Genomic DNA, 17,499 nt, shown 5'->3' on the forward strand with positions numbered 1-17,499 from the left:
ATTGTCGCTTTTGTTTGCAGCCCATCTTATGACTGGATGCGAAGAGTCACACAGAGGAAAAAAACATCAAAGAAGGGAAAGGTTTGCCTTCTGTTTGACCATCTGGAGCCTGTGGAGCTGGCAGAACACCTAACATTTCTAGAGTATAAAGCTTTCCGAAGAATATCTGTAAGCAAAATTTTCTGATAAGCTCATCATTTTTATATTTAGAGGGTCACAAATTAATATTTCAAAATAATACCTTTTATCGCAGATTAAAAGACAATGGTGCTGTTCATTAAACCATGCACTTATTTTAATTAACTCATTGCAAAAAGAACAACAACCTTAGGCACAGTGAAAATATTCATCAGGGCTCCATCTGCCTTAGGGAGCCCAGGCCATGTGCTGCATGTTTCATAATAATCGGAGCAGTTTTGATTTTTTTATGCTATTTGGTGTGGGCTGTATCATGCTGTCTTATGAGATTATAAATGTATATTCATGTATTAACCACTTCAGCCTCGGAAGATTTTACCCCCTTCCTGGCCAGAGCACTTTTTACAATTTGGCACTGCGTCGCTTTAACTGACAATTGCGTGGTCATGCAACGATGTACCCAAAACAAAAGGTTCGTCCTTTTTCCCCCACAAATACAGCTTTCTTTTGGTGGTATTTGATCACCTCTACGGTTTTTTTTTTGTGCTATAAACAAAAGAAGAGCGACAGTTTTGAAAAAAAAAAAATTTTTTTACTTTTTGCTATAATAAATATCCCCCAATTTAAAAAACAAAACAAAACAAAAACAAATTTCTTTATCAGTTTAGGCCAATATATATTCTTCTACATATTTTTGTTAAAAAAAAATTGCAATAAGCATATATTGATTTGTTTGCATGAAAGTTATAGCAGCTACAAACTATGGGAAAGATTTATGGCATTTTTATTTATTTTCTTTTCTTTAATAGTAATGGCAGTGATCTGCAATTTTTTGCGGTATTGTGACATTGCGGCAGACAGATTAGACACTTTAGACACATTTTTGGGACCATTGACATTTATTCAGCAATCAGTGCTAGAAAAATGCACTGATTACTGTGTAAATGTCACTGGCAGTGAAGGGGTTAACCACTAGGGGGCACTGTAAGGGTTAAGTACTAGGGGGTGATCAAGGGGTTAAATGTGTGTTCCCTCAGCGTGTTCTAACTGTATGGGGATGTCACTTACTAGGTGAGGAGACATATCCCTGTTCCTACTTAGTAGAAACAAACAACATGTCTCCTCTGCCCTGGCAGCACAGGGATTTGTGTTTACACACACAAATATCCATTCTGACACTCGTGCACACAATTGTACGTGGCTGGCAGTGATTGTGCTCATTGGCCACACGCATTGGGTCCCCCACCGTGCAGCGTGCACCTTCTGGCAGCCACTAAGGGGAAGGACGGGCCCCTACGGATTTCACCCAGGATAACCATTATGGCATAGTATATCTGCGTGAGCCGCTCGGAAACCGCTTAAAAAGCCAAAAATAAAAAAATATATACCTGGGGTTATTTACATTAGGAAGTGCAAGTTCTAGTATTTTTTTCGTGTTTGTTTCGTTCGTTTTTTCGTGCTTGTCCGTTTACAATTTGCAGTTTGAACAACCCCTCCCCCCCCCCCCAGTTGGTTAACCGCTGGTTGGTTTTTTCTGCTAAAATAAAACATAGTATGCTTTTGAGAGTCTGCACACACAGATACATTAGTTGCCATTTTAGAGAAAATCATGGTTTACTATAATATCCTTAGTTACAGTAACAAAAAAAAAACGCAATAATCAAGAAAAAAATGCAATGCTTTACCCAGTAAAATTTACTGGCCATTTTAAGTTTAGTAATCCACCCGACTAAATTATTTATTGCCACTTATAGATAGATAATTGTCAGCAATTAAAGGACAACTTCTCCCAAAATAAATAATTCAGTATTTATTAGATAGTAGAAGGTACAATCACCCACCAGCTTTTGTTATCTTACAAAGATTTTAGTGAGGTGCTCTTAGCTGTAGCCCTTTCAAAGCCATCTACACGTGTAACAGATTTTATGGATAATTTGTAAGTGCACATACATAGCATAGGAAATCTAGCTGCGATAGAATGACACCTCCCTAATAGCATTGTGAGAATGTATGTAAAACGACACAGGGAGTTAAACTAGTGGACACTTAGAGGGATAGAAGAAGCCAGAAAATTGTTATTTTTACATCAGGTGGATCCAAGGAAACTTGAAATACAGTAGACAACATATCTGTGCAATAAAGCGTGGGCAACATGATAGACACAAGTTATCCTTAAAGCGGAACTTCCTCAGTGTAAGACTTTGGTTTGCAATAGACCATCACAACCTGCTCATACTCCTCTTCAAGATATCATGAGAGGAAGATCCCACCCTGCGCCCCACAGGAAATAGGGATGGATTGCTATCCTATCATCAACATATCTGGAAAATTACCATGCGCAAACTAAATGCTCTGACGCCTCACTCACATACTCCCTCTTTATGGTACAATGGCCAATTCTGCAAATTATTAATGATTTCAGATCCTATTATATGAGTTGTACATGGTATAGTATATTTATATCAGGTTCTAATTCCTACCGGTCCTAAGACAGTCCAAATGTTGAATGACAAATATTCCCTCCCACATCATTCATTGTTCAGATAACTTTGTCAAGCCTTGTGCACCCAGTTAACTTCTTCTTATCCCTCACTGTCCACACCAGCAGTTTTAGATGTCATACTCGGACCATACCCCACTAAACTGACTTACACTCTTTATACCATTATTCGTCTCCCCAGTGCCACAAAACTAGCATATGAAGCTAAAATGAGATGGGAAGATAATCTTGGCATTATTGAGGAGACAGATTAGGACAAGATATTAGACAATTCTAAAACAGTTTCTCCTAGACCGGTGTTTCTCAACTCCAGTCCTCAAGGCATCCCAACAGGTCATGTTTTCAGGATTTCCTTCATATGGAATGGCTGTGGTCATTACCAAGGCAGTGAAACTGATCAAATCACCTGTGCAAAATAATGGAAATCCTTAAAACATGACCTGTTGGGGCGCCTTGAGGACTGGAGTTGAAAAACACTGTCCTACACTATCAGTCCGGTAACACAATTATATATCATTCATCAAGAATATCTTACTCCTCAACAGATTGCCCAATATCAACCTAATACTATGTGTCCACTATGTGCTTCAGCCCCTGTCACTTTTTACCACTTGCTGTGGACATGCCCAATTATTCAGACATATTGGATTCAAGTGAGTCACTTCATTTGTAATGACATGGGCTCACTGATCACCCTTGACCATAAACAATGTCTACTCAGCTTACTTTCAGACCCAGACACTGATAAATTCCTTAATATATTGACACATGAGACACTTTTCATGGCCAGGAAAACAGTGGCACAGAATTTGATGCAAGTAATACCCCCCTCGCTCCAGGCCTGGATGAGGAATATTAATGCCACACTCCCAAAAAATTATATATGAACATAGGGCTTGCCCGAACAAATTTGGAAAACTCTGGGATAGATGGCTGTCACATTCTGGGATATGTACATGATTGTGATTTCCTGTTGATTTTGTCAATATTGATGGTTGTTATTTACCTATATGACTTTCTCTACTTTACTATTTGCTATACTTACTGTGACCGTACATATTAATGACAGACTATTGTTTTTTGTTTTGTTTTTATCTTGATTTATGGTGGCATATTATGTATCATATCTTCACTGCTTTCTCCCTTGAGGCCTGTACCATGTACATTTTCTCAAAGTTGTTTTCTGATGGAAAAAAAAAATGATTGGAGAGGAAAAGCAACCATTTTCTCAGAAAAGCAATAGGCATCATCTTCATTTGGCTTTAGATCATTATGCAAACCTATTGAACTGATGCATATATATTTTTGTTTTCAGTTTACAGATTATCAAAGTTACGTAATTCATGGCTCTTTAGTGGACAACCCAACTTTGGAGCGCTCCATAGCTCTATTCAATGGAATCTCAAAATGGGTACAACTTATGGTTCTGAGCAAGCCAACCCCACAGCAAAGAGCGGAGGTTATTACCAAGTATATTAATGTTGCCGAGGTAAAAGGCCAATGTGCCTTCATTTAATAAACTAAACATGCATTTTGAAAACATTTTGTTAAGGATCATGAAACAGCAATATTCATAAACACTCAGCTGATGATCACAGATTAAAAAGAGACAGTCTAAACAGAGTATGTCTCATTCTGAATCATCTTCCAGGACACACACTGCCCTCCCCCCCCCCTCCAGTCATTTACAATCCACAGGAACACCCCCCTGTGGAAAAGACAGAGCTCTTTCCAAGTGTTTAGGCTACACACACACCCATGAGTCAACCAGGTATCAAATTAAAGATAGCAAAAGCTTTTCTAAAACAGTGAAATTACTTCAACATCACTTCACAAACCCCTTCCAAAAATATTAAAGCGGTAGTAAACTCAGATAATGTTACCCCAAATCAGCAATATGCAGTTACATGTTGCTGTTTAGTAGCTATTCGCCACATACATTATTCAAATAGAACGTTCTTTCTTGAAAAAATGTACTTTTTATGATCGCTTCTGCTTGAACTCAGCTGCTTCCATTATAACTCCTGTCTTCCTGGTCTCAGTTGTATTTTATTTCCACCCTCACTCTTCTTCTGTGCCCATAATCCTGCACGTGCGTATTAGTTCCTGAAGCCAAGCCTCGTTTTCATTTCAGACAGACAGGCTCTGTCCTCGGCGCTGCGCTCCAACCCCTGTGACGTAGGAAGTCTCAGCTTCTCAGCGGGGGAGTGTCGCGGGATCCCGGGGCTGACGTCAGCCAAAGGAAATGACGCAGCCCCGGCATGTACACAGCAATTTTCCGGCAAGAAGAAGAGCCTGCCGGAAAAACGGGACTAACTGCACATGTGCCGATTACGTCATTGATTAGAAAAGGACAGATTACACAAAGGGGATAAGGTAGGATGCGTTTTACACAGAGCAACTCGTTCATGAGGTAGGAAAGCTTGATATGGTGTAAAAAGCACAGGATGGGTTTACTACCACTTTAACTCAGAAGTAACCTACAATGCCCTCATCATGTCCCAGAAAATCTGCTGCTAAACTTTCTATCATCCCTACCCAGCTTAATTTCGCCCCATGTTCATAGTCCAAATGTTCTTTTGTATTATGTATACTGTACCTCCAGCAAGGTCAATTAAAATCCCTGGGTCTCTTTGAACAGCATTAGGTCTAATAAAACAAGGCTCCACAATTGTTAGAAAGGCTTCACTGTTCCTAAAATCTACCACCTTTCTCCCATTAATCCATACATGTTGCAGGTGATATTTATGTAGTTTAGAGTGGCCATATACAACAGGTATATACTCCATATACTAATGGCCTTCATACTGGATTGGGTGCAGAATAATGTCCAACTGATGATGTAGGAAGCTCTTTACGTTTTGTGAACATGGGCTCCCTAATACTATTGGTTGACTGATGAGTGGACAAACTCAAACCCCAGAAGTAATGTATACTGAGCTGGGCTATGCTAGAGGCCTGGGCAGTGTGAGTGAAAGTCTTTCTTCTGTGAGTGCGTTTACCCACCTATGTTGTATTTTTCTGCTGTTGCAGTGAACTGCATTACGTTGTTCAAACTGACATCCAGTAGTAGTTAAACACCACTACAACTTGTTTATCTTCTGTAGTTGGTTTCTCCCTCTATTCTCCCTCCTATTTATTGCTAGCCAATTCAGTCCTAGCTAGACCTTCTGTACTTCCTCTATGTTCCCTCAGGCAGCGTTGGTTACCACAGGGATGGTGTATTGAACTTGCCTATGGAACTACATGAACTGCTGCTATTAAATTATCCCTGCTGCTGGAATTGCTGTGCTGCAATAGACTGTTTGATACACAAACACTCGGTTTTCTGCATAAACTGATACTGCACACACATACAACAACATGTCTCAAGAATCTGTACATACACTGAAGTTAGAGAGAAACCTTATTTTCCTCATGGTGATGCTCATTTGCAAAAGGTAAAAAATATCTGTGAGACCGAAAGAATCCATAAATCCTTCTTTGAAGCTTAAAAATAATTTGAAACAAGCAGGGTAGAAATTTCTGAACAGTAGAGATACAAAAAACAGTCACTTCCAGCGCTAATAGGTCTTCCAAGGTGAGGAGTAACAGATATCAGATATGGTGTGAAAGGTATATAATGGTATCCAAAACTGGGTGGATGCTGCCTTCCTCAGATGGGGTAATTGGAAAGGAACTACAAGAAAAAACTGAAATGGAAGGCTCGCACACCTAGTGCATTACCAAAGATGCATGTCAATGTAAATGTTTTTATGGCCTTTTGTCAGTTGCATTTTGTGAGTACTCTTATATAAAACATTTTTATTATTAAATTATCTTTGGTAATGCACTTGGTGTTCGCGCCTTCCATTTCTGTTTTTTCTTGTAGAAATTTCTGGAGATTTTTCTGATCTGTGGAAGGGAACTATGCAATGTATAACTGTTGTTGATGAAACATACAGTAGTGTAAAGCAACTAAGTATTGCACTTGCAAAGTTAAAAGAACTTATGAAGGCTGTGACCATTTGAAAAATATTCCTCTCTTCCATAAAGTGATAATACAGAGAAATCTATTTAAGAGAACTTAACTACTACTAACAAACAGACATATTTCATCCATGAAGGCCATGAACAGAAGATATCACAATTACATTAAACTACATTCTGCTACTTTGCTTCTTTCATGCTCCTCTAAAGAGATTCTCTACATCCATAAGGTCCCACTCACAGCAATCATCACTCATACAGTGTATACTCCTCATAGTAATCGTCACTGAATAGTCAACTCATAAAAGCCTATGTTGGAGTAGAAGAAGCAAAACTGGAAGCTTATGGTATTAAGGAGGAAAGCAGCCATCAAAGCACAAGTCTCCCAAGCTCAAGGAAGCAACAACCTTAGCCAAGCTCAGAGCATTGGAACAAGCTGCTGAAGAAGAAAAAGATCATTGTCCCATTCTGATAACCTCTAATGACCCCACAAGATGAACCTTGTCATTTTTGTCCAAAGCCAGAAAATGTTTGCTATTTACCATTTTCATGATTATTCTTTATTAATTTAATATGATGGTACTACAATCAATGTAAGAGTTAAGCAAAATCAGTGTAATATACGTCTTATATTATAAGGTATTATTAATATCTTGTAATATGCACATATATAGTGGAGTAGTAAAATGGAATATATGTCTTTTAGAATGCTGTATTTCTCTGAATATTTTTATAAAAAGTAATATATAGGTGGTGCATTAAAAATCCTTGTAAATAATATATATATATATATATATATATATATATATATATATATATATATATATATATATATTGCTTAAGCCAGAACAATGTCAACTTTATTTCACAGGATGCATTCACTTCTATACACCAGCATTCAATGCATTCGCCAGCAAACATAGCTGCAGCAGTTAATCCCACAGTTTACCCTGGCACATTGGACACTTCTCTATCTCCCGAGATATTGCCATCCTATGCAGCAGCTTAAGTGTTATTTTAGACCAACCTGAATCTATTTTATCACTTAAAACCTCCTGAGACCTCTGGATCCCAAGCCTTCAACTGGACTGAACCTATCTGCTACTCCATTACTTCCTCCAACACCTAAACATCACGTATCAGATACCGAAGGCTAAAAAAATGGTAAAGGAGTACTTCTCTTACCAAAGCTTAGAAGAACTGATAGATCAGACATTGCTAAGTACATAACTCACCGAGAATTCATTAATACAGGCCTTATGAAAGCCATCGATCGCCCAGAGAACTACAGATGTATGCGCAGTGAACTACAGAAGCTGAAGATCCACATTTAACTCAGTAGTCCAGAACCTTAGCATCCCAACTTTACAAGAACTTGACTTCCTGATCAGCTAGTTAGGACCTCAAGTGTTAAGATACTTAAATCTGGTCACATTCATGAACCAGACATGGGCCTTAATCTCACATGGGGGAAATTAGAGAAAACTTAAGGCAGCCTGAAGTTTTTGAGCTTGCCTTATTTAAAAGATTACAGGACTTCCCAAGATTGTCCAACAAGCAGGAGTTCTAGGAACAAAACCATCATCTTCTCAAACTAGAAACCAGTAGGGAAGACCCACATTTACCAGTTCTTAGCTACACTACTTAGACGCTGCACAAAGCTGTTTAGGAATTTAGGATACGGACTGACTAGCTATTAGGAACTCACGATCTGTCTCTCTGCACAGAACAGGTATTTGTGTTTTTACACACACATGTCCCTGTTCTGCCTCGCTGGCCGGCAGTCATCGCGAGCATTGGCACCCCCACAGTGCAGCCTTACATGTAAACCCTTACATATGTCCAGTGAAGTGACTGGCCTCAGGTGATACACGGAGATTAAACAAATCCTTCTACATAAGTTGTACCTGTCTATCTGCAGTCTTCTCTTCTATACATCTGTTCAAATTCCAGGATTTATAAAGCTTGTCAGAGTTCAGAAAAAAGGGGGCAGAGAGCTGAAGACATTCTGCAGAGCTCAGCAAGGAGAGCTATGAGATCTGATTACAGGGAAAAGATACACCCTCCCTTCACACAGCTCACAGGAGCAGAGCTGAGGCTGTCCATCTGCTGGAGGTCCCTCCCGTCACTATTTTTCTCTTGGTGTCAGGAAAACTTGTCAGAAGGGACTCATTCTTGCGAATGACACTCTTTTGACCCTTACTAACCCAATTGTTTCCTTGCCCAATCTACAATCTTTTTTGGCCCGCTTTGCTACAATCTCCGGGCTCCGAATGAACCCACACAAAACCACCACGCTTAATATTTCTCTTCCAGAATTCCTAGTTTCGCACCTCAAATCTACCTTCCCATATCACTGGGCCAGCTCCGCTTTAGACTACTTGGGTATTAAGCTCCCTCCTACGCTTCTCTTTTTTCCGACAACTTCTATTCTTTGTTACGCTCCATCACAGCACTCATGACATCTTGGCGGTTTCCCACCTTATCTTGGATTGACCACATTAACGACATCAAGATGAAGGTCCTTCCGAATATCTTATACTTCTTCCGGACCCTAACGGCTCGGGTCCCCACGTTCCTTCTCCAGAAAAGGCTTTTCTCCTTTATTTGGGCTTACAAGCGCCATGGTCTCCCGCCTTACTTTATATGCCCACAGGTTGAGAGTTGAGCTTGGAGTCCCCAACAAAATAATATTATCAGGCTGCACAAATTTCCCATCTCACTATGCTCCGGGCTACCTCTGACATTCCACTCTGGGTTCTTTTGGAAATCCCCAACTGTGCGCCGGTCCCCATCTCTGCCCTCCTATGGCTCCCTCTTAAACTGCTTCCCCCATCAGTCAGACCTCTAATGGCCCATAGCCTGAAGCTTTGAGACTCTATTTGGTACTCCGGTAGGCTCGTGTCCCCATCTCTTATGCTCCTCCCCTCTTGAATAATCCCATGTATCCTCCCGGCTTAGAACAACCACACATTTCCTCATGGTGGTCTGCCCATGGGTACTCTCAGGTTTGACACCTTCTTAGATCTCACACCTTCCCCTTGTGGGCTCCACTACAAGAGACCCACGGAGCTCCCTCTGTGGAATTCTTCTGCTATCTTCAATTGCGACACTGAATATCCTCTCTCATTATGACACTTTCCCGTACCAGAAAACAGCCTTCGAGCATACTTGTCTACACTCTACGGGAACCCTTGGTACCATATCCTTAATTTACTCCTCCCTCAGCTCTAGCAGTATGCTAGCCTCCTTATCCTCTGTCCCCAAGTGGGAACAAGACTTATGCCCCATTGGTTTGGCGGATTGGAGCAAAGCCTGGTCTAGTATTGCAAAATGCTTCTTCAATGCGGCTACCCTGGAGGCAGCCTATAAGGTACTCCTCCACTGGTATTGGGTCCCAACCCGTATTGCCAAATCAAACCCATCATTCAGTGATACATGCTGCCGAGGCTGTGGTCAGCGTAGAAATGAACTTCATATCTGGTGGTCCTACCCCCACCTAGTTGGCCTTACTTCACTGTCCTATCCCTCTTCTCCTATTAGCATAAATTGGCCACCTATTTATCGCCACCAAGTGTGTGAAAAACAAGCAAGGGCCTGAAAAAAGCCTGCTGTCTGTTTTGCGGATGTGAAGGGCATCTTAATGTCTCTCATGATTAACAAGAAGATGACTAGTATCCGCCACAACTCCCACACTAAATTCCTCAAAGTGTGGGGCCGTGATGGTCTTGCGCTCTTCCAACTTTGCACCCACCCGCCTGGGTCTCTCTAACTGACCTCCTCTGCCCCTATTCTGTAATTATTTTTCCTCTTCCTATTCTGTATTCTCCCCACACCTCTCACTTCCCTCTTTGCCATTTGGCCCTGTCCCCAAACCCCCCCCCCCCCCCACACTTTTTTTTCTTTTCCCCTTCCTTTTTGTTCTTATGAGTTTGGTTCGAGTTTCCTTTTTTTCCAAATATCGTGGACTGCTCTACACCCCAGCCCCTGAGCCATTTAGCTCAGACACCCTGTGTTGACCCCCGGCTCTGGACAGAGGGTTATTGTTGTTCGACAGTTAATTCCACAAAACATGTTCTAAATGTGTATTTTGCATTATTTATTTTATGCTTACTGCTCATATCTCCTGCACGGGATTATTAAAGATATATATTTTTTCTTATATTTTAATTAAAAAAAATTGTACCAGAAAAAACTCATTCTGATAGCAGAGGAATGGGGCAGCAGACAGAAATAACACTTAGTGCTCTTAAATGAGACAAGTGTACACTATTGAAGGATATGCTTTGTTCGTATTTTATGTCTGAGGTTTACAATCACTTTAAATGAATTTTGTATTTTTAATGCTGTTCCCTGCCAAACATAATTTAAAAAAGTTATTTTTTGCTTTGGTACATGTTCTCTAGAGAAGTGCCCAGCCCCCCATGCTATTTGCTTGATAACCCATTGCCTATTAGCCTACTGTTTTTTAACATTCAGATCCCATTGACTTCAATGTGGTTTGTGTAGTGTAGCCAAGCAACTAAGAAACACAACAAACCCCAAAATGAACACAGTCACAACTAGACAAAGCATAGTCAAACTTTAGCATAAGCAATGCCAGTGTAGGTTCACACAGTTACACAGTAAGTCAATAGATCAATAAAACATAAGTATATGATATGCAAAACTCATGTTCAACATCATAAAAAAGAAATAGGACTACCCCTTTGGATTTATTTGTGTCATGAGTTTGATGCCTTCAAAAGAGAAAACAACACATTTGGGCTTATTTGGTAAAGGAGTTGAAAATTTTAACTCAAATCACTATTTACATTTTTACTTTAATTATCCAATCATGTGAAAAGCATGTGCACGTGATTTCTTGTTCAAAGTAAACAGGCATTTGCTTTTCACATAATTTGTTAATTGAAGTGACTGTTTACACAATTTTTTCAGTAAAGATTCTCAACTCCATTAGTAAATCATCCACCGTATTATACACCGATCAGCCTTAACATTATGACCACCCACTATAACCTGTTGAGGCATGGACTCCACTAGACCTCTAAAGGTATGCTGTGGTATCTGGCACCAAGCCATCAGTAACAAAGTTGCAAGCTGGTGCCTCCATGGATTGGACTTTTTCAGCACATCCTACAGATGTTCAATTTGATTAAGATCTTGAGATTTTGAAAGCCAAGTCAACACTTTAAACTTGTGTTGGTAAAATCATTCTTGAATTCATCAGACCAAGCTACTCTTTTCCATTTCTTTATGGTCCAGATCTGATGCTCACATTCCTATTGTAGGTGTTTTCAGCTGTGGGCATGGGTCAGCATGGGTACCCTGACTGGTCTTCAGCTACGCAGCAAACTGAGATGCGTATGCATATTCAGATACTTTTCTATAGGAACCAGAATACATTTTTTCAGAAGTTTGAGCTACAGTAGCTCTTACATTGAATTAAACTACATGAGCCAGCCTTTGCTCCCCAGGTGCATTAATGAGCCTTGGCTGCTCATGACCCTGTCACCGGTTTGTCGGTTTTCCATCTTTGGACAACTTTTGAGAGGTCCTGACCACTGCAGACCAGGAACATCGCACAACAGATGTAGTTTTGGAGATGCTCTAATCAAGGTGTCTAGCCATTACAACTTGGCTCTTGGTAAAGTCTCTCAAATCCTTATGCCTGACCATTTTTTCTGCTTTTAACACATTAACTTCAGGGACAACATGTTCACTTGCTGACTTGTATAACCCATGAACTTACAGGTTCTATTGTAACTGTATAATTCCATCAACTTTCAGGTTCTGCTGTATTGGGATGATCCCATTAACTTTCATGTTCCTTTGTAACGGGATAATCGCGGTTATTCACTTTACCTGTCAGTGATCATAAAGATCATAATGTTATGGCTGATTGATGTATACCACAGCTTAGGCTTGTAGCCAAAGTTCAATGTGGATTATAGAGGCCCAATGTAATTAGGAAGTTGCCTGCAAATCTGTTGTCAGATATTGCATATTTTTGATTCTGTATAATTTATTTCTCTGCAGAAATTATTGGATCTTCAAAACTTTAACACTCTGATGGCAGTTGTTGGTGGACTAAGCCATAGCTCCATATCTCGTCTTAAAGATACTCATGCACATCTCACCTCTGATGTTACAAAGGTATGCAAAATGTTGACAAGAAACAACATATTTGTGTTTGTCTTTTTTTTTTTTTATATATGAGCAAACACAGTAGACCTATTGCATATGCTATATATAATAAATTTTAGTTCAGAGATGATCATAAATGTGATTAATAGGTAATAACTGAGGCAGAGAAGCCACAAATACCTCCTGTTTTTCTTTTTCAAAGTAAAAATCATGTGACCAATCATTTCTATAAGGAACACAGGTGCACACAATAAACATAAAATACGAAGGCACACCACTTTACTTTTACATCATATTATGGGTAACCTTTTTTTGCAGTGCTCACCAGGACCTTTTTTCAGCGGGAACATGGGGGAACACAGTTCTGGCACCTCCAGCACTAGGGGTCTATTGTTGCTGAGGAGGTCTACTGTTTCTGGTGGGGAATCTATTGATGCTTGGGGGGGGTCTTATATGGCTGGAGGTCAGTTGTCGCTTCGAGAGATCTACTGTTGAGGGAGGGGTCTACTGTTGTTGACTGCCATAAAGTCTATTGATGCTGGCTGTGAGAGATCTGTTGTTGATGCCAAGAGCCTATTGTTGCTTGGGGTGAATTTTGTTGCGGGTGGTCCATTGTTGATGGGGGAATCTATTGTTGCTTGGTCATAAAGGGGGAAAATCTTCTGGAGCTGAAGTGATTTAAATGGTTGTTTAGCCACTTTGTAAAGTACACTCAATCCCCACTGTTTGAAAAAGTCAAATGCTCTCGCAGGAGGGGCTGAGAATCTCCTGCTGATGTCAGTCGGGAGGAGGAGGGAAGGAGAGGAGAAGAGTGCTGAGCGGTGCTGTAAAATAAGGTAGAAATCGCCAAATTTTTTACAAAGCTTCTACACTGGTGCATAAGAAGTTTTCTAACAGACAGATTGCATGTACTTTACACAGTAATTTCAGCAACAGGAGGGAAAGGGGAGAGGAGGACAGAGGAGAGACATCAGATGATGGAGGCACGTAAACTGACCACGGGGTCAAGGCTCAGCAGCCACGATAAACTGTGGTCAGTTTACAGGGGGAGGGCAGAACCAGTAATCAACCAGGTATTTCAGGTGATACAGGGGGTAAAATACACAGCACAAGCACTGTGCTGCATAAAATGCTTTAAAGTAACAGGATCCAATTTTTTTTTAGGGTTACAAATGCTTTAAGCAGTCACTGAGTGCTATTTGTAAACAAAAATATGTGATTGCTATGGCTGGATCAGTAACCATGTTGACTGGTTCCCAACTGCTGTATCCGACAAAGCACCTGTCACGGAGCTATGTTAATTTTTCTCTATATGTACATTGGAGAGTATATCAGAATGAATGACAGGGCATAAGATGCATAGATGTGAATCTACCATTATATCTACCTTGAGTTCAGTTTTGTGCTCTATATATACATTAACATTACAGCATTATACAGTATTTTTTTTTCACACATGGAATGTTGAGTTTTGGAAACTAAGTTAGGGATATGTTATCTTTCCTGACAGACTCCATGGCAGCCTACGTGTGGGTTAATCCCGCCCCCTCATACCTCATAGGAGCCCTCTCCCATAAATCTTTGCTCTGGGCCAGAGCCTGTGTTTCTTTTTTGTCCTCCTCCTAGGACCAAGATGAAGTCTTACTTTTATGATGTTTTCCGTAATCCAGGCCTGGCGGTGTGCACGGCGATACTGTGGTTGCTAACGGTGATCCTCTCTGAAGTCCAGCAATCCTAGCTATTAGCAGGTGGACATGGGCGATAATATGCAATCCCTTGAACAGCTTACTAACCTGGCCATTGGCAGGCAAGTGGCAATATGGCCAAACGTCCCAGCCATTAACGGGAGGCCTTGTAAAACACCTTGGTCATATGGTGGGTTGAGCCGCAGCTCCTAGTCCCTGGTCTGGATTGTGCCGCGGTGGTCGTAATGTACAAAAATATTCATTATTAATGGCAGCTGTATCTCTGTATTTGTGTGTCTCCTCGTTGCTCTCAGGCTCTGGTGACTGTGGCCATGAGGGCTGGAATGCATCTGCGCTCCAGCTCAGAGCTTCCGGAAGTCCCTGGGACCCATCTGCGCATCTGCAAGTAAAACCGAGGCTTGGTTCATGCATGCGCGGTTCCATCAAGATGGAGGCGGTCATGCACGCTCAGGGCCACTGCTGGGCGGTGACGTTCCTGGTGCAGGTGCGCTGTGGGGCGTGGTGATGTCATCAGCAGCGACTAATTGAAAAAGCTATCAGAAGTGTATTCCTCAGGTTATACTGGGGGCTTGTTGGCCCCAGGAACCTTACTGCTGAGTGAGTACCCTTTTTGCAGTTCTAATTGCTGTTAATTTGTGGCTGTTTTTTTCAGTGGGCTCATCCATTCTGATAATGTCTTTCTAATTGCTTTGTTTCTGTCTTGCTCTGCTATGGACGTGTCATCACCCCCCTGTGACCAACCCTCACACTGCAAGTAGGATTGAGTTCTATTCTTCCTGTGATGTTTGGCTTCACTCATTTAGGATCTCTTAACTCTCTCTTTTTCCCTCAGCCCATCTAGGTCTGAACACCAAAACGCGGCACGCAAAGATAAAGACCGTCCTCCAGACGTCATAGATCGTCTTCCAGATCTAGGCACCACAGAGAGGAGTATAAAACCATTTCTGGTCGACACTCTCACTGCCACTCCAGTAGCTCTGAGAGGAAAGCCTGCTGGGGATGTGGGGCCCAGGTCCCCGAAGGCAAGTCGCTCTGTGAGCAATGCTTTTCTAGAGCAGTAAGAGAAAGAAAGGGTAGAGATCAACAAGTGGAAGCACTGGTCAGAAAAGTGATCCCTGAGTCCTTGAGTAAAGTGGATTTAGACCATACCCACAACCCTGCTGGCGACAGTGTCAGTCCCTACTGGGGATGATCTTGAGGCTACAGGCAGAGGTAGATGACCCTGGCATGGGTTTTGAATTTGCCTTAGTACCACAGCTAGTCAAAGCAGTCAAATAAGCTTTGAGTTGGAAAAAAGCCAGTGGAGGCACCCTCCAAACAGAGGAAATATTTTAAACACCTCAAAAAAGAATACCCTAATTTCCCCTTCTTGGGTGAACTCTGAAAAATAATTACTGATGAATGGGGTAATGTCGAAAGGAAGAATTCCCTGCCAACAAAGGTATCAAAGATGTATCCGTTTAAAAGTGAGGATGTGAAACATCTGCAATCAGCTCCACTCATTTCCTCTCACGCTGCCTTAATGAGATTGATGAGGCACGTCACACTCCCACTGGAGGATATGTATCCTTTAGGGATGCCCTGGAGAGGAAAATTGATACCGACGTCAATCGGATCTACATTACAGCAGGTATGACCTGCAAACCACCTCTGGCTCTCGCAGCCCTATTCAAAGCGATGGAGGCCTGGACAGACAACGTAGATACATCCCTGTGGAGCATCTTGGAAAGAATGGCCAGGAATTCACCTATACATGAACTAAGGTTGGCGGTGGCTTTTCTGGGGGAGGCTTCCCTAGACATATATCGCCTGGTGGCTCGGATCATGCTGTCTGTCACAGCTAAGCATGCCTTGTGGCTGTGCCCATGGGTAGCCGACCCAGCCTCCAAGCAGGCATAGTGCAGGATTCCCTTTGAGGGTTCGCCCCTCTTTGGGAACAAATTGGACAGTGTCAGGTGGCAAGTCGGTATTCCTTCCCCAGGATCGTCGCCTGCTAAACCAGAAGAGAACACAGCCCAGACAAGGATCGGATTGGGCAAGGGACGCTCACTTCTATAGACCTGGCCATGAGTTCAGGAAGATAAAACAACCTTCAGGCCAGAAGTTCTTAAAAGGGACATCTTCCAGTGGACAGGAAGCCTCTAAGTCTTTCTGATACTGCGCCTGCCTAGACAGAGCGAGTCGGGGCCCGCATACTTCGCTTTCAGCATGTCTGGGCAGCCTCAATCAAAGATTATTGGGTCGTCAAAATGGTCTTTTTAGGCCATGCCTAGACATTCAGCAGACCTTGGAAAAAGCAAATTCTCCTGTCCTCTGCAGACTTTCTAGTGGCTCAGGTCACTGCAACACCAGTTCCAGGTGACAAAAGGTTTCAAGGGGTCTACTGTCCCTAGACAACGAGTAAGCTCTCCACCCCAAAGTATTCAAGTGGGTCCTGTCTCTGGGAGTCATTCCAGAAGTAGACTTGTTTGCCTCCCTGTGCAACTTCAGACTAGAGAGATACTACATGACGTATCGTCCCCAGGTTTTTGGGGTAGCTGGTCTGACAGACCAATGAAGATTCCATAGGGCCTATGCCTTTCCCCCGCTTCCTGTCATTCACCGGTTTCTGTCGAGGCTCAGGATGGAAGAAGTAGAGATAGTGGCAATAGTCCCGTACTGGCCAAACAGGCCATGGTTCCTCTGCTGATGCAACTCAGTTTCCGGGACCCAGTTCCTCTGACCTGCAGACCAGATCTCCTATCGCAAGGGGCAACTCTACATCCATGCCTGGCCCATCTGCACCTGATGGTTTGGTTTTTGAGAGGTGAAGGCTGGAGGATCTAGGCTGTCAATGTAAGGCCATCTCCACATTGAATGCCAAAAGAACAGGCACCAACAGGGTCTACCAGAGGATTTGGAAAAAAATTTGCAGACTACACCTCCACTGCAGGGTTTTTGCAATAATCCAAAGATACCTGATATCCTGGGCTTCCTACCACCGGGCTTGGATCTCTCCTTGTCAGCCAGCTTGTTGCGGGTTCAAGTCTCTGCAATTTC

At 41.9% G+C, this 17,499-nt stretch overlaps 1 protein-coding gene across 5 annotated transcripts in view; it reads left to right on the top strand.

Moving 5' to 3' along the window:
• The window catches only part of RASGRP3 (RAS guanyl releasing protein 3), a 280,740-nt gene that overhangs the window by 207,726 nt on the left and 55,515 nt on the right, over positions 1-17,499 (top strand). For 4 of the 5 annotated variants that reach the window (XM_077486434.1, XM_077486437.1, XM_077486433.1 and 1 more), the window contains 3 exons: positions 21-168; positions 3,954-4,127; positions 12,647-12,763. In XM_077486434.1, coding sequence (XP_077342560.1) covers positions 21-168; positions 3,954-4,127; positions 12,647-12,763 — 439 coding nt within the window. The remainder of the gene's footprint in view (positions 1-20; positions 169-3,953; positions 4,128-12,646; positions 12,764-17,499) is intronic. The other variant, XM_077486435.1, reaches the window with a different exon arrangement.

This window comes from Lithobates pipiens, unplaced genomic scaffold (assembly GCF_037356315.1).
Source record: "Lithobates pipiens isolate NorthernLeopardFrog02 unplaced genomic scaffold, aLitPip1_a1.2 Scaffold_18, whole genome shotgun sequence".
Lineage (NCBI taxonomy): Eukaryota > Metazoa > Chordata > Amphibia > Anura > Ranidae > Lithobates > Lithobates pipiens.